Below are 26,487 nucleotides of genomic sequence, written 5' to 3'. Positions count from 1 at the left end.
ATTACAGTATTTATTATAAATAACTGGTCCATGTAAATCGTTATTTTGGTTAAAAAATGTATTTAAATTCATGCGTATGCTACTAGTAATCGTCTTATCAATGACACGGATACTGCCACTATGCAAATGAGGACGTTAATCAAGGGTTTAGTAGCTTAATGTACAGTGTAAAACGTCAGTTTATGAGTAGCCTACCCATGCCTACCCAGGATTAATTGTTAGCCCCCTTCAAAGTAGGCCCTATGAGCAGTGTGAAACATGAAGCAAGATATCTCAGGGTTGCGTGGTATTTTCACTCAAACCAGTTCAGTGGAAACTCTGCACAGCCGATCCCTAACCGCAGCCAAACCTGAACCAATAAAATTAGCCTGCATGGCACAGGGCGGCATTTCCGCTGAACTTCTGTGCAGGAAAAATAAACATGCCTCTGGGTTTAGAATGACCCAGGGTTAACTATATCAAGTGTGAAAAGCACGTTGCCATGGCCGACAGTGAACGCTACGAAAAGCGTTACGCCGCTGGTTGGCGCCATTGACCAATCAGAATAGAGTATCCTATAGCAGAGTCTTGCGGTTATTTGGGCTGCTGTTTTTGTAGTCCGAGGGATGAAGCGACCCCCCAGAATGGGATTTCTACCCCAGAATGAGATTGGGCTAGTTTTGATTATTGGACAGGTTTGGGCAACCCTGAGCAATTGCCAAATGGGGTGGTTACATTCCCTAAAGGGGACGTGAGCAGGTTCCATGGGGTAGATACAGAAAAAGATTTTGATTTTGCGTGGTTTGTTATGCTTCGGCGGATCCACATTTTTAGCACTTTTTACTGTACCAATCTATTTTTATATGAACTGAGCATATAGGACAATTCACACTGAGCGGCATAGCTATTTCACGATACTGTTTCAAGGCCGCAACAGAGGATATGTTATTGCGGATTTAAGGCCTTGATATTAGAGGTAGGCCTGTACTGCCAAACATAATCCAAATGTTGAGAACATAGATCTCTATTAATTTATGCGCATCCATGCTCTTGTTTTGTTCATAGTAAGATGGTAGTGACGCACAAAGGAAATAGGTTATAGTAGCCTATACATAAACCGGAATTTGTAACATGTAAGTGCGCTAAAGATTCATGTGCTCACGCACATTTTTTCTTGTGCACACACGAAAGTCTGTGTATTTTTTATTTTTGCAAAGGTCTCCGTATATATTCGAATGCAAACATGTGAAAAAAAATATAAGTGCTCATCTGCCGCCATCTACTGGTTATAGTGGTAATTTGACGGGTTTTTTTAAAATAAAAGTGTTGAAATAATTAACAAATATTGAAATTTAGAATGTGTATTTTGCCCAGTCTTTTTTGCTCACAACATTGATTATTTGGTTTAATTTCGATGAAGGAGTTGCTAATTGAGCATTACCGATGAGTTTGTGGGGGTACTTAAGGTTAAAAAGTTTGGGAACCACTGTTCTAGAGGCATTAGTATCCTAATAAAAACAATGCAGTTTTGATTTTTCTGATTAACGTTTGACATCTTGGGACAAAATTCATTTCTAGCAATATAAAAAGCAAAGGGGATAGAACTAGGCGCAACACATTTATTGGACAGATGCCTCCATTTTTCATGACTTAAAAGCAGGTCTATTTTGAGCTTCCCTTGGCTTCAATCTTGTGCTGAAAACACTTGACGTAGCTGTTCATCACAGCGGTAGAGCAAGCTCCATCCGGCTAATTCTTCTCAAGAAGTGTATGTATAAAAAGAAGAGAGAACAGCTTTTCATTCTACTAAGAAGCAGATATTATTTACCCCTCCATTCAGGAGCTGGAGAGCTGTAGATTAGTGCTCCCACACACAAGGGTTTTAAAAGCCTAAATCTACTGTGTCGTTGCTGAGCAACCAATTATCCAAGATTTGCACTTCCTCTTTGAATGTTGTTTGCTATTAATGATAGGAATATATTTTGTTTATTCTAGGGCATTGACTGTAAAGTATGTCGAGATGAAGGTATTTCAGCTTGTTGCACAGCGGACATCAGAGAATTTGATTGCTGCAATGCTCAATTAATTATTAATCGTCAGATAAAATCTTTGATTGAAAGACGGAGGCATTTTCACCGTGTAAACTAATGGCAGAACTCACTCTGCCTCAGTGATGTGCTCAGCTAACAACGTAGAAAAGGGTGCATGTGTGTAACGAATATTGCTAAAACACTTTCCCCATTCAGTTCCAAAGACACTTACAGTATGATTAGAGAGAAGGAAGGAATGAAAGGGAAGATGTTCTGCAATTTCATCATTTGCCACTGAAGCAAGCAATTCATGCTTCAAGGAATTACTAGGACAGTCCATGCATGTACCCACACACATACTGAATAAGACTTTGCATGAGGAAAAAGTACGAAACACTTTAATTAACACCAAATAACTGTTATTTGCCCAAAATATGGCCAGATATACACATTGCATATGTTATGTTCTGGCCTGGATGTCAACACTTGAAATTGTAGATGGTGCAGGTGGCTGTTTATGTTGTAAAGTTTTAACCGATGACCTTTCTGACAGTCTCTGTGTAAATGTTGGCTGTAAATACAGAACATATTCATAAATAAGCCTCAACTTGGAGATAGAAAAGCAAAGCCATGACTAAAGAAACAGCAACAGAGCTTTACTCTTGTCATTTTGTTAATAGCTCATAGCAATTATTATGGAATATATAAATGAAACTACTATAGCTTGATATACATTTAAAAAAAATGTTCTAGATTTCAAGACACATTATAGGAGTAAATTCATTGCTATATGTCAAACTTTATTAACAAATAAAAGGCAAAGCACAGCTTAAGTTCTCCCCTAGATATGCATCAAAAGCCAAGTGCCACAGGATTATTATGTATTTCCAATATTAAAATACAACCTCCACTAAGTGACAGCATTATATATTTCTATAGGCTTCAGCAAGCAAAACTCTATAAATAGGCTTAAATAGTGTCAACAGTAGACAACATGCTTCTTCTGCACCAGAGCTCCTTCTAGTGGTGATTCAGCAAAGCGTACAATTGACTTAAGACAAGAGTTCGCCAATTATCACCAATTTAAGCTTAGCCTCAAACCCTCAAACAATCATGGTAATTACACCTCGACAAGAGACAAAACTGACTCTGTACCAGCACTTAATGGAAAACCTAATAAAATAGTACAGGCAAACAGGACACAGGAAAGGGAATTAGGCACAGCAGTGCTGCCCTCTAGTGGGCAGGAGTCTACAGTGAGGTTGCAGCAGGACAGCTCAGATGTGACTAAGCGAGCACCCACTGAAGGATGCTGGTGTCTTTCCCACCAGTAGAAATAAGATGACTGTCATCATGGAGAAAGGCAACGTTGGTCACATGGCTGCTATGCCCACCATAGACATGGCCGGGAGCCTGCGGATAAAGGGATTTTTTTTTTTACAGGAGTATGATTTGATTGTAGGGGTGTAACAATATATCACAAAACAAAACGCAACAATATGTATTATGGATAGTGTGACAATATGTATCGTGGATAGTTCAACCAAAATAAAAAATACTGAGTGAAGAAAACTCAAGTTTTCAGAGTTTTAGTGTCAGTATTACATTAAACTACTATATATAATGTTGAATATAATGTATAATAATGCAATGTGGGGATATTTGTGCGCCCTGATAATGCCAAATGTCTGATGTTACCAGTAAAAAGTAGCCTACATTATTTTAAATAGATCTAGTGAGTGACAACAATATTCGTCTAAAATAATTCTGTTTTTTCAGCTTCAGAATCATGAATATTTTTATTTTGTGTCTCCATGTTCCAGTGCATCAGCACAAAGTCCAACCCTATTCATTTACACCCACAATGTAAAACCAAATTTAGCATTGTAATTTAGCAACAGTACATTTTTGGTTAACCTTTTATCATATGTCTTGGAATATCGCAATAATATAGTATTGTGAGTTCAGTCTCGTGATATGTATCGAATCGTGACATGAGGGTATCTTTACACCCCTATTTGATTGAATGACAAATTGCGCAAAAAAAAGAAAGACTCACCCTTGGCTGGGAACAGGGGTTAGAGAACAAGTGCACTTTGCCAAAATCATCAGCTGAGGCAAGGAGGTTATTGTCATGTGATCTGCATACAGCATTAATGTCTGTGCCATCAGCACCCTCTGGCCAGATCCCTTAAAATAAAAAAGCAATAAAATATCATAAAAGAAAAAAGGAAAGGACAAGAAGAGGAAAAAGTGTTAATTTGACAATATCCCAAAACTATTATTTCATACATAGCCATTTCCAGGAAAATAATTAAATGGAAGCTGATCTTTTTTTCTTTTCTTTTGTGTGTACGGTGTAACTTACCAAACACATTGAAACCCAGCACACAGGTGGAGGTGGCCCACTCTAGATTACGCACTGCATCTGCACTAGTTACATGCTTCCCACTGGATGCTTCCCCTTTTCAACAGAAAACATGACACCAGTCATTAAAACAATGACATCTGGGCTTCATTCACTGACAAAGCTGTTAGCTGAGAAAACAACTCACAGTATAAGATCTCATAGTCGCCTGAGTTGGTTACAATAAACTGGCTGTCGGTGGACCAGTCGAGATGAGTGACAAAGCTGGAGTGTCCCTACGGATGCAAGACATGATATTAAATGAGTGCTAACGATCCCTTAGTAATTACCACTGAAATAGAGAGATTTTTGAAGAGATGCTGAAATAATTTCTCTGTTAAACTCACAGTGCATTTGCCAACACGGCTGTATTTCCTGCCATTCTCAGTAACGGAGTAGATGTAAACAAAGTTGTCATGGGAACCCACGGCCAGGTACGCCCCATCTGTGAGATAGAGGATGTCAGAGGATTAAGAGGTGACATACACTACCATGTAAAAAGACTGTGGTCAGTAAGAAAAATGTATTATTTTTATTTTTAAAGGTGACAGTTAAGACATGTTTAATGTCAAATAAATGCAGTTCTTTTGAACTTTCTATTTATTAAAGAATCCTGAAAAAAATATGACCGTTTCCACAAAAATATTAAGCAGCAAAACTGTTTTCAACATTGATAGTAATTTTGTTTTGTAATGGTTGTTCTTAAGGCCCTTTGTTTGTCCTGAGCAGTTAAACTGCCCAATGTTCTTCAGAAAAATCCTTCAGGTCCTGCAAATTCTTCAGTTTTCCAGCATCTTTTACATATTTGAAACCTTTCCAGCAGTGACTTTGTGATTTTGAGATCCATCTTTTCACACTAGGGACAATTGAGGGACTCAAACACAAATCACAACTATTACAAAAGGTTAAAACATTTACTGATGCTCCATAAACAAACAAAATGCATTAAGAGCTGGGGGGGTAAAAACTTTTGAACAGTATGAAGATGTCCACATTTTTCTAATTTTGTTTAAATATCTTTTTCTTTCTTTTTTTTTGTACATGTTTCCCAGAAGACCAATTAAGTACAATTTACCTTGATCTTCAAATTAAAAAATGTTTCACCCCTTGGCTCTTAATGCATCGTGTCTCCTGGAGCATCAGTGAAGTTTGAACCTTTTTCAATAGTTGTGTTTGAGTCCCTCAACTGTCCTCAGTGTGAAAAGATAGATCTCAAAATTATACAGAATAACCATCACAAAACAAAAAACAGTCGTGAATCACCCATGTATCAACACACAGTATTAAAGGACAATTCCCGGCCAAAAATGAACCTAGGGCTAAATAACACATGGGTACCGAGTCGACCGTTCTCTGGGATGCGTTTTCATGATAATCGAATGTACCCAGTTTTAACGTTAGTTTTAGTTTAACCACAAATTAGCTTATAGTGCTAGCATATAGGGCATCTAATAAGTAAAAATAAAAATCGCTGGTTAATACCACTAACAAGGCACAAAATAGCCCCACACTAACACGGAAGCATAAACGAGAGTCCCTACCTGCAAACCGAAGCATTGAGAACTTTGTAAGTGTACAGACAGTTTAATTAGAAGATACTTTATAAAGACAGTCCGACCAGTCGAACCATGAACGCCGTGCAACGTCCTGGACGATAGGACTGGTCGAAACTGTTTTCCAAAGATGGCTCCTGCTTGTATACGCGAAGTGTACTGTCTTTATAAAGTATCTTCTAATTAAACTGTCTGTACACTTACAAAGTTCTCAATGCTTCGGTTTGCAGGTAGGGACCCTCATTTATGCTTCCGTGTTAGTGTGGGGCTATTTTGAGCTTTGTTAGTGGTATTAACTAACGATTTTTATTTTTACTAAATCAATGCCCCATACACTAGTGTTGTTAGCTAATCTGTGGTTAAACTAAAAATAACGTTAAAACTGGGTACATTCGATTATCATGAAAACGCATCCCAGAGAACGGTCGACTCGGTACCCATGTGTTATTTAACCCTAGGTTCATTTCTTGCCGGAATTGTCCTTTAAGAATTAAGGTGTAAACTTTTGAACAAGATCATTTTTATAAATTCAGCTTTTTTGCTCTTGTGGACTACATGTAAACATCTTTTATATAAATTATATTATTCAGGACAGTACTAAATAAAAAATAATATATGTATGATCACTCTTATTTTGTTAAAATTAACATTTCGCAGATTGTGCAAGTTGTATGTAAACTTTTAGCACGACTGTATGTTTCATATACATGCATGCATTTCGCTAGAGTGAAAATAGGTTTAAGAGCCAAGAAATAAATAAACAAAATATCACACCTGGAGAATATTTAACAACGGAGATGATTTCATTGCCGTCTGTATGCATAGAGACGAGATCACGGGTGTCAGTGTCCAGCACTAACCACCTGTAAAAGGGCAAAAAAAACAAAAACAAGTTTGAATACTGATGCATCAAATAAGTCCGAATTACAACTATTTTTTATTAAACGTACAGTTGAGGGGAAAAAAACATCCTAATTTTAAAACAGAGCTGTTAAATATTTCTGCTTTATTTGTTTGTTGTTGTTGAAAATCAGCTGATTGACATGTAATGTAAGTCAAAAATCATTTTAAAGTTCCCATGTGCAACCATACCTTCCTGTCATGGTGCCCACAGCAAGCACAGGGCCATTGGGATGAAATCCAATGGTACGCCCAGGGTCCTAAAATAAAAATAAATCAATCAATAGAAATACATAACTATTAAAAAAAAATTATACTATGTAAAAAAACACGATACACATATATATTTTAAAAAATATTTTAATAATTTTATATTTTAATAGTGTTAAACAATAAAAATAAATACATATTAAAAATATATTTTACATAATGTAAACAAATAAAATTACATTTGTGATTTATTATATTGTTTTTTATATATTGTAATATGTATTAAAAACAAATATTTTATATAATATAAACCAATAAAATAACATGTTATATTTTGATTTATTATATTGTTTATTAATATTATAATATATATATATATTAAACAAAAATAAATATCAAAAAATATATTTTATACAATGTAAAATTACACTTTATATTATATGCAGTATTGTAATATATTTTGCAATATTTGAATATATTAATATTAAACAATAAAAATCTAAAATCAATATGCATAACAGAACAATGTCTAAAACAGACATTTGTCCTCAAAGTGTACATACAGTATACAAACTAAAACATGCAAAGCAGATGAGATTATTTTTTATTATGATTACATATCACTGGAATGTAAGTGTAAAACAGAGTTCATACAAACCTCGATGGCCTTGCTCCATAGAGGTAGATGGGAAGATGTGTCCCAGAGATAGACCTGCTTGTCTTGACCACATGTCACAAACTGCTCGGTACTGGGATGCACATCCAAGCCCCACAACTCATCAGTGTGACCCTTTCACAGATGGAAAACACAGAAACCAGGGTAAGAATGGCAACAATGCCCTGTGCTTATTACTTTTGGACAGGTAGAAATGATTATTGGTACCATCCATTTCCGATAAATGAGTAGTGAACGCGCCTATAGAGAGAAATGCACACTTCATACGACTTAACCTATACATAAGCAGGAGCAGCCCATTTCTCGTTTTTAATTATTTTGTTTAAAAGTACACATTTCAAGCTTTCTATAGATATACTTATGTATGTGAGGCAAGTAACTTATACGCTGAGTTTCGTTGATTAATAAGACGCGCTCCAGTTCACGCGCCCGCGCCTCCCTGTCCTGTATATCTATTTGTGCTTCTTATTTATTATTCCAGGCAATTTGTTGATAAAACATTGATAAAAATGAAGATACAATTTATACTAAACGAAATTCACTTTAAAGAAAGGCTTTCTACAAAACAAAACAAAACTCCGATATTGGGCATCTTATGGTCATATCTGACTCATCGTATGCGGTTCCCTTTTCATATAATCAACAATTTGTTTAACGAATATTTAAGCGTCACATTGCTCCGCTTTGCTCATGTGCTCTGTTGTGTAGCCTATAGCCTTTACATGCATGTGTGCGTGATGTGATGGAGGGGTGCGATTCTCGAATATTAATTGCATAATACCCAGCAATCTCCGAATATTATTTTTGCTTGAAATGCCCATCCCTACTGGTAACGTATTACAGCTTTTTCGTTGGATGCTTCAGTTTTAACCAAAAACGTCTACTCTCTGGTATTGAATGTAGCTGATACGAACCGGACATAGGCATTCTCTACTTTTTATCTTATGCTTAAAGCACCCAGTTTCTAAAAAGTTTTTTATCTTCTTTGAATTGTTAAAACAACCAACAAAAGCACATGTAGAGCCTGAACTCATTCTCTCACTGCTAATACAGTACGAACCGGAAGTAGGCAACCAGAGTCGTCGTCATGGCGGCGCCCATTGTTTAGAGCAGAATAAGGTGGATAAACTACAATATGGTCCAGGGCCAGGACCGTTCTTAGGGGGATGCAATCGATGCGACTGTACAGGGCCCGCGCAATTTTCAGTGCCATTTGAGTTTAGAATCAAAAGGAGAATGGAGAAATAAAATACAGTTTAATCAGTAGGACGCACAGTGGCACAGTACTCATTCAGTAAATGCCCAGCTAAACACATCTACAACCCCCCACCTACTGAACGGACTGAGTGGGGGCCAGTGCGACTTAGCAGAATGCTTGGGACGGCCCTGCCCATGGCATGTGCTGTTTATAATCTGAGGTCTGGCTACATGAGACTGAGGAAAAATGTTTTGATCTTGTTCACTTTTGGCAAAGATATAAGGCCAAAAAGCATCTAAACACGAGGTAATATAATCTGACAACCTATACCTGAACAATAGGAGTGAGGGAACCAGAAAAAGAGCCCCGTAGAACAGCGTTTCGGGTTGTTCCCACAAACAGCTCGTCCTGTTTTCCTTCAGCTAGAGTGCGGACGGGGCCAAAAGCCTCAGGAACCTGATTACAGAGAAACTATGTTAAGGAACGTGTAATCTGTACATCTCAGCTAAAACATGATTTGTACGAATTGTTCTAAATTGAGTAAATTCAGTGCTGATGTAGCTGAATCTAATAAATAAGATGTCTGGATTACATTTCAGTACTAGGAATACGATAACATCATACCAATAAAAGTAGTTTTGGAGGGTAATATGGCGAACATTCAAAATACATATCTATTTCATTGTTTCTATCTGCATTTCATTATGAAAGTCAGTAAAGTTTTAATTTCACAGAAATGAAAGAACAAGACAACAACTTCACCTCAATCTCACTCTTTTTGCGGTAGTCATGGTCCCACTGCAGCACCCTGCGGTCTTTCCCTCCTCCTGACACCAGCGTTCCATCCTTCAGCACACACAAAGAGAAGATCCCACCCTCATGGGCTCCCGAAACCACCTGGCTGATCCGGTTTCCCCCTTTAAATCAAGAGTTCATCATCAAATCATAGGCTGTAAGTGTACTGAGGGAATATCTCCACTAATAACAGTCACACAGATGAAGGTGCTGTTTTTCTAACTGCCGTTACATAAATAGATGGATTAAATACAATGTATTACTTCAAAATGTGGTATTTGGATAATTATTTTGCCAGAGCAAATAATGGCATAATTATTTGCTGACCTTTAGCCCAGATGTAGATGTTTCCACTAGAATCTCCAGTAATTGCATCTCCATTCTCAGCAAAAGCGATGCAGAGTACATACTTGGGTTTTTCATGTTTCTGAAAGTATACCAAAAATATGAATACATTAAATAAAATCGTCATAAATGTTTCTATATTTCTGTGCTATGGGGATGTTGAATGCAAAATAAAATAAAATAAAATTTCACAATGCAGGCAATTAACTCAAAGATATAATTTAAAGGGTAACTAAACCCTAAAACAATTTTTTTTTGTTAATGATCTGTAAGACTGAGGCTTTATTAATGCTGTTCATTGTTTCGAGTAAATATTTTGACATTTGGGTATAAAGTGTTTTAATTCTACAATATATGGTGTAAAAATGTCTGAGTGCTGCCCTCTTCAGGTTTAAAGTTGGCTATTGCAGTTGAATTTTCCTATTGGATGTTGTGGTACTGCGTGACGTAAGCAGGCTCCAGCTCACCACACCCCTGCCTACAGAGAGACGCGGGTCTCAGGTGCACCCCACCCCCTCCGCTGGGCTCTGCCCACTTTTCCAGCATTTTTCAAATATTGCCAGTGAGTGGAGTCAGGCTCTGACCAGGGGTTGAGTTACCCTTTAATGCAGATATTTGCCTATTAGTAATACTGAAAAGTAAATTCTACAAAACCTCAAACAGTCCCTGGCGTTTTGTAAGAGTACTCCCTTCCATTGTCCAAAAGTTGATGTGAGACTTCCCGCAGGTGACAATAAGGTTGGCCTCCATGGGGTGGAAGACAGCGCCCAGCACCGAGTCATTGGAACACTGCAAAATTGTGAGTGGATATTTGACACAAAACCAGATGCATTCTTCCTTAGTCTAAAACGAAGTGGCACATTTCTTACTACTTCTCAGTAAGCACATAAAAGTCACAGGACATCAGTGACCATTGCGCACTATTAAAATATGTTAAATTTGTGAGCAAACGTGATCATTTTAGCATTTTAAACATTTACATACTTTCAAATCTACCTGAAACAGCTTGAAACTGAATATTCCAAGAAAAAAAAAAAACTTGATTTGATACATCAAAGTTATTCAATTGTGGAAAGTGGGTGGGAAGGGGTTAAAAATATAAAGACGGATTGTTGATGTCAGGAAAGCAATTTCATAGGCCGCACAATTACAAGATTAAAAGGACAAACATGACATCTTCCAGTTGAAAATGCACACGTCAAAAAGACGTCATGGTGGCGTACATGTGCGGTCAGGGCTTTAAACCACCCTGGTCTGTGAACACTCAGGTTTCTGTTATTAAAAGACATAATCACACAAGACACACTATGCAAGGAAATTGTAAAGCAGGTCTAGTATTGCTGCTTTAATACAGCATGCCACCTCACCTTAACCTCTGCCAGCTGCTTTTCTTTCTGCCAGTCCCAAACAGACAAAATGTGATCATTTGCATCATCAACCACACACAAATGAGCACCACCATTCTGTGAAGAGGAGAGGTATTATATCCATGTAAATACCATTGTTCATTCAGCCATTCATCACTGTTCAAATATTCATTGCTTATACCCATTGTGCACTTTTCTCATATATCATATGGCATCAAAGCACACAGATTATTTATCAAGAACTTAAAAAAGGAAGTTGGCTTACCGACTTTGAGAAGGCAACACAGGTGGCGGCTCGGTCGAACACACCTGCTCCGATCACATGAAGAGTGTTCAGACTGACCGAGTCCCAGACACGGACATGAGGCTGCAAAAGCTGATAGGGAAAAAAAGATTCATTTATTATATGCATATGAATGGAGCATCTTTAAATCAGATTAAAGGAATAGTTCATAGTTTTAAAAATGTTCTCCTCTGCTCACCAAGGCCGCATTAATTTGATAAAAAATACAGTAGCGACAGTAATATTGTGAAATAATCTTGCAATGTGAAATAACCGTTTTCTATTAAAATATAATTTTAAATGTTATTTTTTCCTGTGATGGATAGCATTTATTTGAAACCGAAATCTTTTGTAACATAATAAATGTCTTTTCTGTTACTTTTGATCAATTTAATGCATCCATGCTGAATAAAAGTATATTACTTTAAGGCTAATATACAATGCTAATATACTTTGTTAATTGCTAAAACACTGATGTAAACTGTTATGAGCACAGTAGTTTCGTTCCTGAGCACACAGAAGGCAGGATTGAGCCGAAAGATCAACAAATCTTTATGCTGCTATACAATTTTAAATGTGAACTAACTTTGCCATCTTTGGATGTTCCGGCAACTTGTCCTGTTGCTATAGTAACCATGTCTGGATGGATGGCCAAACTGCAAAGAGAACATTGTCAGGATCAGTGCTTGTCAGAAAAGATTTCACATCTCTCTCTCTCTCTCTCTCACTCTCTCTCTGGAACAGTAAATGAATGCAGTCTGATCCCAGAAAAAAACAGTAAACAGGTTGCAACAGTTTTGCAAACCAGCAGGGATTTTGACAGTCACAGAGATAGCATTCCAGTGTTATTTTAATTAGCAGCAAATGTTAATTAACAAAATTTTTGACAAGAAATAGCATGTTGTGGCTCAATTACAACTGTTATTTTTTTTTTTACAGTCTATGGTTACAACAGAAGAGATCTACATAAAATAATCTCTGAACAGTTAATAGTATAAGCATTGCCTGGCAGCCAAACAGCATAAAAACAACACAGGGCAGAAGAGATCTAAATTGATTGCCGGTATATTTGAATATACTGTGGGATTCGCTTATCTTGAAGTTAAGAGTCTGTTAAGCCAAACAAGATCTGGTACTAAGAATGCAAATTTGCTCAGAAACTAGCAACACTTCCTGAGTACATTGGCTCTTTTTGTTGAATGATGGCGATACAGTGGTACAATATATTTGTTCATGAAGCTGATAAGCACAATGATAACATCTTTTGGACCTTTGAACAATGACCTAGTTTGAGAATAATCTGCAGGAAATCAGAAATGCATTTTTCTCTGTCTGACATCAACACTAGACTGATTTCTCTCCCATAGTAGTTCCTCCAGTGCTTTTAATCTTCATTAACTTCATTAAAATGAGCAAAAGTATGTGTATGTGGAAACCATAAAATCAATATATATTTAACTTACCACTTGACATCATCATTATGGCCCAGATAGTGTCTTTGTTGCTGCTCTTCTACGTTGTATAGCACCACTACCGAAGCATTGAAGTACACAATCTCACCTGTCGGCAACAGGTAGAGGTTGGAACGGCAGTCTCTTCCCCTATAGCCGTAACTAATAAAGTGTGTTAAGAAATAAAAAGCTTTTTCATTGATGCGTGCTTTTAAAGCTGCAGTCCGTAACTTTTGGCGCTCTAGCAGTTAATAAACAGAAGTGCATGCATCTTGTTTCTGTCTATGCCAAAAAAGTTACGGACTGTAGCTTTAAATTAGCACTTTTGTGTCACATTTCAAATGGGTTAATTTGCATTTCATTTCAAACTATTTAAGAAATAAGCTGAAATTTAATCGAAAATCACTGATGCACTTGAATTATTAATTGTACTTGAAAAGTTTAAGTAATTCAATTATTGGCTAAATTATTGTAAAATAATAAGAATAAAATGTACTAAACAACTTCAAAATTATCTATCAAAATACATCATTATTCATTAGAATATCTGCACAATTCACTTTAGTTACTTTATAAAAAAAAATTCAGCTAAATCACAAGGATACACCCACTGAAGTTTTAGCTTGCGCTCTGGCAGCGCCACCTTGTGGTCAAGGTTGTAGGCTCCCTTCTGCTGGTCTGGAATATGCATGGTGATCGGACGGCCACGGATGAACATCCTAACGTAACCATCATCTGTTCAAGAAGGACAGAAATGTTAGCGGCCAAACAGAAACAAGCAGTAAACATGGCTTGTTAAGGATGATTTGTCAAATTATCCTGGCCCGACTGACAGAACTATGTTCACTTAGAAACCAACTTGCCCTTTACAGTACGAGACTGTCTGAAAAAGCATTACGTCGATCCATAATAGTTTTTATCTGTAATGCACACGATAATGGGATCAAGTCAGGCTAATATATAATTTCCCATAACACAGGGCCCAGTCTCTCTCTGCACTGCTAGTAAAACACAGCTAAACAAATATTACATGCATTTATATATGAAAAAAACAAACAATAATTTTCCTCCACTGGAAAAGGAAACACTGTAATGAAACAGTTTATATGTAGCAGTGTCATTTTAGTATTATTTATATACTATTTAATATTTTGAATTAGGTTTTATTTATTATACTTTTGATTTTAATTTTATTTTTATAATTATTTTATACGCTTTTGTCCTTTTATTCTTTTCAATTTATTTTATATCAGTTTTAGTAATTATGAGTACCTAAGCTTAAACTTTTAATTATAATATTTCTTCTAATATAAGTAGCTTCTTATATAGCTTCTAATATACGTTTTTACATCTTATATTTATATTTTATTTCAGTTTTATTTTAGTTAACACTTGACACATAAAGCACTAAAGGCAATACCAACCAGCTATTGATTTCTTGCTCAATATAAAAAGGACTTTTGTTTTTATTGTGTGATACATCAAATTACTTCAAAATAGATTAAAACTTACCAGCGTTGAAGGTGCACTCTTTGGTTTTGCTGAAAGACCAAAAGAGAAAGATGTCAGTCATTCATTCATTCCTTCACAGACAACAAGCCAGACAAAAACAGCGCCGTAAGTTAAACAAAAACTTTCTAAAAAACATTTCTGAAAAGTTTTGTTTGCTGTCTTTGACTTTTGTTTTCTATGAGGATGACTTATTCACTGAGCTAATCCAATATACTGACCCAGCTTTCATCTGGCCTCTCATAGATATGTGCAATGGACAAAACATTGAGCAAAAGCGACAGGAGGAGAGGGGCACCCAAAACTGCTTTCAACTAAATACACAAAGTTTCAGAGCTTGTTTACATGACTAAACACATTTGGTGGGGTGCCAGCACTGGTGGTGATTTTGCTTTGAAAACGAACATGGACAAAATTGCGCTAAATGTAGAGGCCTTGATATATATATAGATTAAATGTTCAATTTGTGTCTGTGCGTGCGTTTTGTAGCTGTTTTTCTAACCACACAGTTATCCACTTCCTCTATGCTGATGCAAGACTGTCATGAGTGACATCTTGTCTTAGACAGCTGAAAGTAATAAATTAGACCCATCAATCCAGCATTATTTGCTGGAATTCATTTGCGGAACTCAGGGATCCTCAGAATGGACAGCAAACAGGACAACTGGACCTTTCTATAGTAAGAAGGCAAAATGAAATGTTATGTGAAAGGAAGACAGAAGGATCGTTGGTGCCATTGAAAAGAAACGCTCCCACAATTATCTGTTTGTGTCCAGGCATGCAGAAACCATCCAAACAATTCATTAAAGCAAAGATTGAAGCAAAGCAGGCCACATCAAAGCAAGCCAATCTCTAATAACACCGGTTTAGAGTGGTGTAGGCTAAAATCAAACAATATTTCCATTAGCCAGTGTGGTGTATATACACACACACACACATACAAATATATATATATATCTAAAATTATTGTGCATTTGCAGCTATTTAAATTTTTTTTTTTTGGGAAAATATGTGAGGAATGTAAGGAATAGTTCATATCATTTGTATCCACATAAATCCCGATCGGTTATTTTTTTTTCTCAGCAAGCATGCTGTTAAATGTAAGCAATTTGTTTGTTTATGCACATTTATGGAACATTTCAGTGCTCCACACACCTAATTTTAGGTGATGGCACACAAAATGGCAGCTACTCTGGCAACATTTTCTCAAAAGCACATCCCGGAAAAATCTATTTTACTAGTAATGACCCTAGGCTGTGTAGCAACCAAACTCAATATAATGCAGTGAGTATGCACCACTATTGTGCGTGACCTCATACTAATGGACTGTATGCACACACCCATCCATTCCACAAACAGTGCGGGTGACGATTTATGGATTTTATACATGAAAATCACCACACAGTATCTTTACAGAATAAATCAAATCTCTAAAGCAAGGGATTCACTAAAAGCTTCTGTTGAAGTTCTCTGGACATGATGTCCTTCAAACCATTTTATTTCCTGATGTAGAGAACTCACTCTAATTTGCCTTCAAAGCACTGTCTTTGTGTGTGTGTGTGTGTGTGTGTGTGTAGGGGGGGAATATAGACGATCAATATCTAACTCAAATTGCTAGATAAGCAATGCACTAAAGCAATTAGCAAAATGTATGCATTATATGTATTACATTACTTAAATGGGAGTTGAATGGATAACAGGGATTTAGTCTGACAATACCAGATGGAAACAAGCAATCAAAACCAGATGGAAACATTTACATTTTTGCAAAATGACTCACAAAATGATGCAAAATTGCCCTAAAAAAACCCTGAAGGCTTGCAACAGCAAACTAAAATGCATAAGCAAAAGGTTGTCAGATTCCAACAATGTTTTTAAAGTTTGCTCATAGTCTTTTGTTCCCAATTGGGAAGTTAAGTCCCCAACTTAGCCCAGGTGCATCTGCTTTATAGAACCCATGATGCTGTTAATATTCTTGTTTGCCTACCAATGTTTGCTTTGTTGCAGGAAGCTGAACGCAATTCCATTATCAACCTCACCCGATAACTACCAAAAGTATTTCTTTTGAAGACCTAAAAGAGCTTAACAAGAACATGAGCTTAATTACCTTGTCGACCTCTTCATGTTGTTTTTCCCAGTTAATCAGTTTAAGTGCAAGCTGAAGTTTACAAAAGCGTCAGGCAAAAGACTGAGTTCCTTGTTTGAGTTAACTTGAGCTCTGCAGGAACATGGATCTCGCTAACCAATGGGAGGACACTTCCTCAGTGGGCATGACAGCCCTTTTCTGGGTGACCACACCTCCCAGTGCTTTAATGCACTAACATGAAGCACTCTGTGGTCAGGAGACTGTTTCAGTGGTGTGTATGTCTGTGTGTGTGTGTGTGTGTGTGTGTGTGTCAACCAAGTGACTGCGAAGAGCTGCCATGTGCCATACAAACAATCATCATGCGATCAATATAAAACCTCTAAGGTGTAGGATTATCTGCTGTACAAACATCATGCAGGAGCTTGGTGGGAAACCTGTTGGAAACAATACTTAACCCTTTAGTAGGATGAAGCTCTTATTATGTAGTAGTTTGCGATAGCAACAAAGGTTTAATGGACTCAGATGATGACAAGTTTGAAGTTTTTTCTATTCAAATGTAATTTTTACCCTCCTTTTCACTATAAAAATAGAAGAATAAAAATTAATTGAATTGAATTGAACACTATATTAAGTGGTAGCCTGGTTAATGGATTTTCTTTTATGAAACTTTAATGAGAGTTTTCCAGTGGTTGCTATTCAGCTCCGACAGTCAGGATCTTAGTCAATAACACTTATATTGACAGATGTCTAGCTTGAACATCACTGTTTACCTTCCTTCCTGGAACTTTATCTATACTCACCATAAATTATTTATGACTATTTGATCACATTGTTCCTAAGCCTTCTTGGTGTGTGCACAACAAACACACTTAGTAGTTGAAATATCTCACTTAACAAGAAACAAAACTGTATACACTAACACCACCATTCAAAAGTTTGGGGTTGTAAGATCTTTTAAATGTTTTTGAAAGAAGTATTTTATGCTTTTTTATTAGATCAAAAATTCAGATTTTTTTTGTTGTAATATTGTGAAATATATTTTCTGTTTTCTATTTTAATATATTTTAAAATGTAATATATTAAATTTTAATTTTCAGCATCTTCAGTGTCACATGATCTTTCAGAAATCATTCTTAATATGCTGATTTGGAAACCATCTTTATTATTGTCAATGTTGAAAACAGTCGTGCTGCTTAATGTTTTGTGGAAACCATGATACATGTTTTTTTTCAGGATGAAATGATGAATAGAAAGTTTAAAAGAACAGAATTTATTTGAAAAACAAATCTTTGAAATAGAAATCTTTTACTGTTGTAATCTTTCCACTTTGGATCATTTTAATGCATCTTTACTGACCCCAAACTTTTGAACAGAATTGTATATTGTCCATGTACCAACATTAAGGTAAGAAAACTTGGCTAGAACTCTGTTTCTATGAACCAGAACACACAGTGGTAACCTTTAACAATTGCAGTACAATTCTATTTAAAAAACAAAAGAAAGGCCTAAATAGGCAAAGCTGTACATTTCATAACATATTTCAAATCAGCAATACAAATACAACAATAATATCATGATCTGATTCAGCTCAAATCATGGTCTAATATTTTATTGTATAAAATGCTGTCTATAGATGGTCCTTCACTTCCCCTACTGTATCTGGCGTCTTGCTGACCAAAAGTCTGGCTTTGTCATCTAATTAGACACTGAAGTAACCTCTATTTTAGCTGTGTTGACATCTTGTACTAGTCTCAAGGCTTGGAAGAAAAGAGTTTTCATCTCTGTGACAGAAAAATCATTGAGTTTAATGCACTTTATTTAGATGAAATGGTACCTGTCTCTCTTTCCACTTGTTGAGCTGCCAGATGAGGTGGTTCTGCTGCGGGAATCGGCCATCTCCTTCTTCACCGTGGAAAGGCGTTCTGTGGACATGCTCTTCCTGACACACAGAGACAAGAGTAATGAATGAGGCAGAGGACAGGAAAGAAGCACATCAAAGAAATGCCAGTCTGGATGGGAGTATTAAACAACACAGCAGGCTCTTTGTGGTGTTATGGTAGGACAACAAGCATTTTCTCAAGTCCACATGAATACAAATGACTAATATTAATGATGAATTTGTATATTAATTATTAATAAATCACAAGGAACCATTACACCTCTCTTCTGTAAAAGTTTTCAGGTACTTAATTATATAGGGATCTTTTAGGCTAAATGTTCCAAATGGTTTTATTACTCAATACCGCCATCTTGAGGTCGAGAAGTAATACTACACTGATGATGTTGAGCAACAAATGTCTTGGTGTAGAATAAATGCAAATATTTCCACTATGTACTACTTTAATGTGTGATACCAGCATGTCTTTCAATAAAATGGCATTTGAAAATGTGTAGAGATAATATGCAGTAAAAATGATATATATGTTGCTTATAACTCTCACCTTTTGATAGACATCAGTACCTCCTTTTTCGGAGAGGAGGGAGAGGAAGGGTAGCCACTCAGGCGTTTTGTTTGCACATAGCCATTTGTCAAAGGCTTGGATGGCAGAGCTTGCAGTATCTGACGGACTAAATCAGGAAGGAAGAAACAGAGGAACACAATGAGATGATATGCAAATTATCTTCACCTCCCACATGAAACTATTTATGTAACCACTATATAATGAATTACAATACATCCCTGTTTTAAATATCCTAAAACAGTTAAGTACCTTGAATGCTAACACAAAGGTTACATCTTAGAATGCACCCATAGGAAAGGTTACCCTCAGATTATCAGTTTAAGTTGTTTTAGATGGAAAAATATCTTCCAATCATTAGTTTTCTAGGCTCCAAACACGTAATGATAATAAGCAGAGGGCAGCGATGAAGCTCTGACCTTTAGTAGGTCCAGGTTTCTTGCTGCTGGTCTGTGTGATCTCCTCACAGCAGCCCAGCCTTCTCAAAGCATCCGCCAGCGCCGCCTTCAGCAGCTGGATCTCATCCTCCTGCAGCTGCACCCTCTGCTCCAGGTGAGAGAGACGGTCATCCATCTCCATCCCACTACCAGCTGATACATTGTCATCTGAAAGAGACAGGCAGATAGTTATAGCATTAGGATTTGTACTGATTGGAATTTGTACAGTACAATTGGTCCAAAGATTCTTTTGTGGGACAAAAAAGAAGATATTTTTGTGCTCCAAAAGAAGAAAGTCATATAGGTTTAGGACAGCATGGGAATGAGTAAATGATGAGAGAATTTTCATTTTTTAGTGAAATATCCATTTAAATCAGTGGTTCTCATTCCAAGTCTCCCATGAATCCAATATACAATCAAAGCCCCCCCGAAACCAATATAAGGTAAGATATTTCCTCTGGTATTTCTGATGAAATTATGACAATGCTGCTTGTTTTACAAATTTGTATTAACATAAACTGGGATTGTTGATATATGAATTGCTCAAAATTAATTTTGTGATTCTAGCAATTTCAAGAACTATGTAAAAAAAAGAAAGAAAGAAAAACATTGTCGTTGGGGTTAAAAAATTAAATATGACTTCAGTTTACATATTAATAATATAAATTTGATTCATAATAATAATATAGGAAATAATTTTAAGTCATCCTGGTTTCCACTTGGAAATTAGCTGAGGCCGGCTCCGAGAACTGATGCTTTAAGCCATTTTTAAACAATGGACCCTTTCACAGACTGTGGTGACAGTTATCAACATCGCATATCTTTAGTAAAGTTGGTCATATTTAAATTTAAAAAAAATTAATATACATTTATAATATATATATTGTTACATTACCATTTCAGTAAATGTCAAATAAATGAATTGACGCTGCTGAGGGTGTTTCTAATGCAACAGCTGAGGGATTGACGGCAAATTTGAAGTGGAAAGTTAATTTTAATTTACACACTCATTGGACACTTAAAAACTGTACAAATGTCTTTGCATAACAGAATATAAAAACAAATAGCATTTACTTTAATGAATTATAGCACAACATTTTTTCAGCTAAACATTTGAAATGATAAAACTGCAAAAATAATATTAAATAAAGACACAAATATTTGTGTGGTTACCTTTCTAGCACACCTGTCACTTCATACATTAACTAAAATGTCCTGTTGGTTATTGAAAAAAAAAGTGATGGAAGGTAGTTATAATACAATTTTTAAGTGTTGAAAAACATTCAACATGAGAACATCTGTGACTAAAAAGAGAGATTACATGGGCACTTTGATGAATTTTTACCCAAATTTACTCGACAAAAAATCCATAAAATGTTAAAAAAGTTGAAAGCATGAGTGGACAATTGAGCAAGTTTCAAATGCTGATTCAAAGTGTCGGCGATTGGGTGTATTGCATTTAAATATACAACTTATACACAAAATAACAAAAATCATACAATAATCAAAACCAGAAGGAAAAGTCCCGTCACATTTACATTTTTCCAAAAGTAGCTCCTCAATTTCATATTTCACATAAAACAGTGTTTGTTTCAATCTCAACGGCAATGCAACGGGCTGCATGCTAAGTGTGCATATAATAAACCTCTGTTAATGCCTACGCCTGTTAACACATGGAGATCCAATCCATAAAGTGGCATCAGCAGGTGGTGAGCATGTCGACTGAAATAATAAAAGTGAAAGAAAATAGGAGGCAAAAGTGGAAGGTGAGAAGAAAGCAGGATGGAGCTATAGTGATGCTGGAAGACAAAAGCAGTCTGGAGGAAACCGGATGCTCAGTAACCAAGCGCACTGAAATATTCATCATCCCGTTCTGCCTGTATTCCCCTCCTACCTGCCATTCCAGTCAGTACTATGTCCGTCTGTCAGTCACCCGCTCAGACAGCCTGATCCGCTGCAGCTCTCTAGGGGTTTCCTAAAGGTGCCAAACGCCTGCCTGGCCAAAGATTCTTTCTCCCACCTTCCCCTTGGCTTGCTGGATGGCTGATCCCGTGTCTGGACCTTCCTTGCTCACCCTCCCCCACCCTCAGTGCTGTGTGTAGAGAAGGGTGATGTTTGTAACAGGACGCTGTTCCCCGTCTCCTATGCGGTAGAAAACTGCTGGATGTGCTGTTGGCAGAGAGAGAGGTTTGGCTCGACTCCAGACCTGTTAGTCAGGCACTATCAGGAAGTGCACTGACCAGCCTCTCTGTTAAAAGCAAACTGAAGTGTATGTCAGTTTGACACTTTATGACTTGTTGTTTTATACCCCTGGGACGCATGCTCATTTTCTTATCATTTGTATCAATACGACTCACATCGGGATTTTTTAAAGGCATTCAACTTGTTAATATCATAGTCTGACTTTAATATCTTCATGTGCAACATTTAAAATCGTCTACCAGTCTAAACCATCCAAATGTACAACATGGATAGACACCTCTCTGACCCAGTCTCATCATGACATATACTGTCTACCCATCCATCTGTCGTTCAGCCAAACCATCTGTCATGGAAATTGACCTACTGAAAACCCAAACAATGACCACAATGTGCACTGATACCTATCCTTGAGAGAACCTGTAATTCACAAGAACTGATGAAACAGACGTTTCTAAGTGACAACAGCAACAAGCTGTGCACAATGGTTGTTAGAATGAAGTAGCCATAGTGATAAATATCGAATGCTGCAACAAGACCTTCAGTGATTGACTGAAATTAATATTAAATATTGTGCTATATTCTTTTTATTTCTTCATCTTTTATTAAATAAAAATATGAATAAATAATGTATATATGAAGATAAATACCTGTATGTATATAAAATAAATACAATTGTATGTGTTTGTTCTTAAAGGTGCAGTAAGCGATTTCTAAATAAAGCTGTTGATATTTGAAATCACCAAAAACAAACACACCCCAACCGAAACGGATCACAGCCCATATTTGATAGCCCCGCCCCCAAATTCACAAACACACTGGCACAGGCACCTCCCCCTTAATGAGTGCATACGCCCCTTGCTGCTGATTGGCTATAAGTGTGTTTTGGCCAAGCGGCAACCATCCGGTCTCTCTCTTGAATCCAACACGGAAGTGACTTAAACTGCAATTAATCGACTGACCTCTAGAGGCAGGGTCCAAAAGAGAGCCAATTCCATACACCATACCCTCCATGTTAAAATGCCCAACATTACAACAGAACATTTTTTTTACAGCCTGGTACAAAAAGTGGTTTTGGTCTATATAGCTAATTTTGCCCTTCATCACAACTGTGAGGGTGGTTAATTATATTTTTTTTATAATTCATATGTTTAAATTATATTAAGCCTTAAAGTTCAGCATAATTAAGGGCGTGGCCACTTGAGTGACAGGTGGATTGTCGCTATTGTCACTGCTAGCCGGTGCTGTCTGTTAGCCGTCACTTCACCTCAGCTAATCCCTCTTTGCCCATTTTCAGTTATCCAGGAGTGACGCGCCGCCAAGATGGCAACGGCATGCTACGCCCACTTTGGGCTTCAAAAATGCTCTTTAGAAACCTATGGGTGACGTCACGGACACTACGTCCATATTTTTTTCTTACAGTCTATGGTTTTAGCGCTCGGTCTGATCCACTTTCAACAGCGTTTCTCAAAAATCGCTTACTGCACCTGTAAATTAATTTGAAATATTTGCTTATATATTTGCATCGGCTATATAGAACTTTCTGTGGTTTTGAAATTTATTTTATATCAGTGGTTCTCAACTAAATGTATTTTATATCAGTGGTTCTCAACTGGTAGGCCACGACTCCAAAATGAGTTGCAGGTCTATTCTGGGAAAAACGATTATAAATGGAAATAATACATTTCAACTAAACATAATCATTCAGCTAAGATAGCAGAATGAATAGGCTTATCATCCTTAATAGGCAGGAGAAATATCTTATCTTATCCATAGCTTTTGTCGTTGAGGTCAACAAACTTTGGTATTTTGACGCACACTCATCAGTTGGTAAAGTGGATAATACTAATGCAATATTTAGCCTAGTGTTTTATACGAGTAAATCACATTTCTGCTGTTGTTCACAGTATGCAAAATTGTCAGACATCTGTGTCAATTTTCCCTATGCATTGTCATGGTAAAATTCTGTTTGATGATCAAATCTGGTGTTCTTCTGGGTCACCACTTTGTATAATTCAAAATATGGGCCCTACAGAAAAACTAGTTGAGAACCACCGCTTTGCAGATAAAATATATATTTGGCTAATGTTTGTTAATGATTAGATCATTGTATTAATAGTCATGATAATGCTGAAAACAGAGATGATGTTTACAACTAAGCTTCAAGGTATACCCTGGTAAATCCATCTTAATAGGTGGGTAATGTTATTCATAAAATGGCTCAAAATAAATAAGCAACTTAGTACATTCTTTCCACTAAAACCTTAGCTGAAACCAAACAACAAAGCCCAAGTGAAACGAGCTGAATCAGGTTTGCTGAGGATGAGAGGCTTCAAGTATATCAAAAGCTGATGAGAAAATGAATAAAAAATGTAAACAACACATATGATAGCTCGGATTGTAATTCTCAAATATCTTTCAAGAGCCTGAATCTGGGTAGATGTTCATCCTTGTACCATGACACTGATCCCAACAGCACATATGCGATAAGAAAATATTTGAGGGGAGAATGAAATTTGCATGTATACAGGATATAAAACTGGTCAGTAATTTAAACAAATAATATTCATCACATAACACTAAGACAGTTTCTTTTGTTCTGCCCTCACAAGCAATGACGCACTGACACGACAATAACATTAGATTGCTGGAATGTTGATATAAAACTGATTGATATCAAAAACAAGACGTCTGAAATGGAAACGAAAACAAACCATCTCGTGTGGCTCTCTCTCGCATTCATTATGAATGCTCAGTCAAGTCGCTGCCAAACTTACCGTTGCAATACCGAAGCAGAAGGGTGTTCGTGTCATACAGGTTCCCACATGAGGCTACTCGCTCCGACATGTCCTTCTCCTGATCAATTCCTTTATTATTTCTCTCTTAATCGCCGGTCTTCAGATCCGCCAGATTACTTTCCTCACATACGAGTCAGCGCCTTCAACACCTTTCCACCGAACAGCCGACGACAACCTGTGCTGCCTGCGTTTCTATAGCAACAGCCTCACCGCTGGTCTGCTGCTACCCAGAGGGAACAAGAGTGCATGTTTACTCTTGGAGTCCCATCATATGCTGTCACTACTTCCACTATTCATATATCATGATTTATATATATATATGAGACGAGAGGCAGGTTAGTCAAATTAACAAGCCCTGAGGACAAAAAACACATCGAGATATTTAACTGTTTTGCACAGATAGGCTATACAAGAGATGAATAGGCCTAGGCTATTTCCTTATTGCCTGTAACAGGTCTAATCGGGAATTTACTTGCTAATGATGCTGGTTTCATAAAATATCCTTGACAGTGAAGCTGCTGTTATTTTTACTCTTTAACAATAGATGGCAGTGCAGGTCTGACTAAAACATGGGCTATCCGATGCCAAGCTACAAAACGTTATATTCACATTCAGAGAATATGCTACACTTTGGCGTCCTATAACGTTTTTCAAGCACCTGAGCAAAACACATTGCGAGACCAATAGGCTATTTGATTGACTACTAGGCTATATCTACTAGCAAAAATAAACATTAGGCTATATGTTGATTTTTACAGAGCACAAAAGGGACAGATAACAACATTTAATAACATGATAACATGTCTTTCTGACATATCCTTGTCGGAGGAGTGATTTTATCGTATAACGACATGAGAAAATGCTCACATTTTTAAGCAAACATGTCGTGTTGTCCAGTGTTTTCTTTCAGCTGTTTAGAACTAACAATATCGATAATCGATGCCCAATCCACGAATGAATAACAACTCTTTTGAATCAGTTTCAATGAAATGGTCTAGTAGCCTAGGCTACACGAGGCTGCTTCATAATGGCTTGAATCGGTTCGCGATCCAAGCTGAATCGTTTGGATAGCTCAACTCGTGCTCTACTGCATCGTTTGAAACTTTTTCTCGCTCCACAAAAACTGCAAACTTCAGAACACAAGAGAAGAACAAAACGAGCGCTTAATGCTGTCGGGTATTTACTGTAGGCTACCTACAATCCATTTAAACAAAACCTGCAAATCGTTTGCCAGCGATGAAGAAAATCTTTATTAGATTCAACACCTGGCTACGAAACACTTATTACAAAATAAGGGTTGGCCTACACTTTTTTATTTTATTTGATGGAGGGGTCGGTGCACCAGTGGACTAAAACCCACAGGTAGGCTATGTATAATTTATACACATATAGTTAAATATATAGGCTACTCTTTTTTTCTTTTTTGGGTGTTGCTATACAGTGGCTGAGAAGTGCAAAACAAACCAGAATTCCGAAAATAAAACAACAAATTTATAAACGCATTGGAAAGACTATAAACAATTTAACAAGTTAGAAAACACAATAACAGAAAACACTAACAATTCCGAAAACAAAATAACAAATCAGAAAACACAACGACAAATCAGAAAACAACAATAACAAATCAGAAAACGCAACAACAAATCTGAAAACAAATTAGCAAGTCAGAAAACACGTGTTTTTTGTTTGTTTTATTTCTCAAGACTGTAGATATGCCATTCAGTTTCTAGTGAAAGCTGGATAATGTGAGGTTTTTCAGACAAAACTGTGTAGCAGTATTGAGTTGTATGAAATAAAATCAAATG

General features: G+C 36.7%; 1 protein-coding gene across 3 annotated transcripts; it reads right to left on the bottom strand.

The window, feature by feature from the left end:
• Positions 1-2,788: 2,788 nt before the first annotated feature.
• On the bottom strand, positions 2,789-24,970 carry eml2 (EMAP like 2). Of its 3 annotated transcripts, none has more exons than XM_077208226.1 (22): positions 24,662-24,970; positions 19,668-19,853; positions 19,231-19,357; positions 18,624-18,728; positions 14,707-14,735; positions 13,800-13,929; positions 13,207-13,356; positions 12,330-12,399; positions 11,726-11,836; positions 11,461-11,556; positions 10,748-10,882; positions 10,076-10,175; positions 9,716-9,870; positions 9,284-9,409; positions 7,738-7,869; positions 7,062-7,129; positions 6,744-6,832; positions 4,764-4,861; positions 4,565-4,652; positions 4,378-4,473; positions 4,069-4,199; positions 2,789-3,422 (listed from the first exon to the last, which is right to left on the bottom strand). In XM_077208226.1, exons 1-22 carry the CDS (start codon positions 24,729-24,731, stop codon positions 3,297-3,299), a joined length of 2,418 nt encoding a protein of 805 aa, XP_077064341.1. In that variant the 5' UTR covers positions 24,732-24,970; the 3' UTR covers positions 2,789-3,296. The 3 variants fall into 3 exon arrangements, with proteins under 3 accessions (XP_077064341.1, XP_077064342.1, XP_077064343.1); XM_077208227.1 differs by lacking the exon at positions 24,662-24,970 and adding an exon at positions 21,580-21,910; XM_077208228.1 differs by lacking the exons at positions 18,624-18,728; positions 19,231-19,357; positions 19,668-19,853; positions 24,662-24,970 and adding an exon at positions 16,811-16,989.
• Between the last annotated feature and the right edge of the window lie 1,517 nt (positions 24,971-26,487).

The sequence above is a fragment of the Siphateles boraxobius genome, unplaced genomic scaffold (genome assembly GCF_051911475.1).
Source record: "Siphateles boraxobius isolate OS27281-9 unplaced genomic scaffold, OSU_SipBor_1 6, whole genome shotgun sequence".
In the NCBI taxonomy this organism is placed as follows: domain Eukaryota; kingdom Metazoa; phylum Chordata; class Actinopteri; order Cypriniformes; family Leuciscidae; genus Siphateles; species Siphateles boraxobius.
Note: the sequence above shows the minus strand (reverse complement) of the source record. Positions and strands in the feature narration are given on the sequence as shown.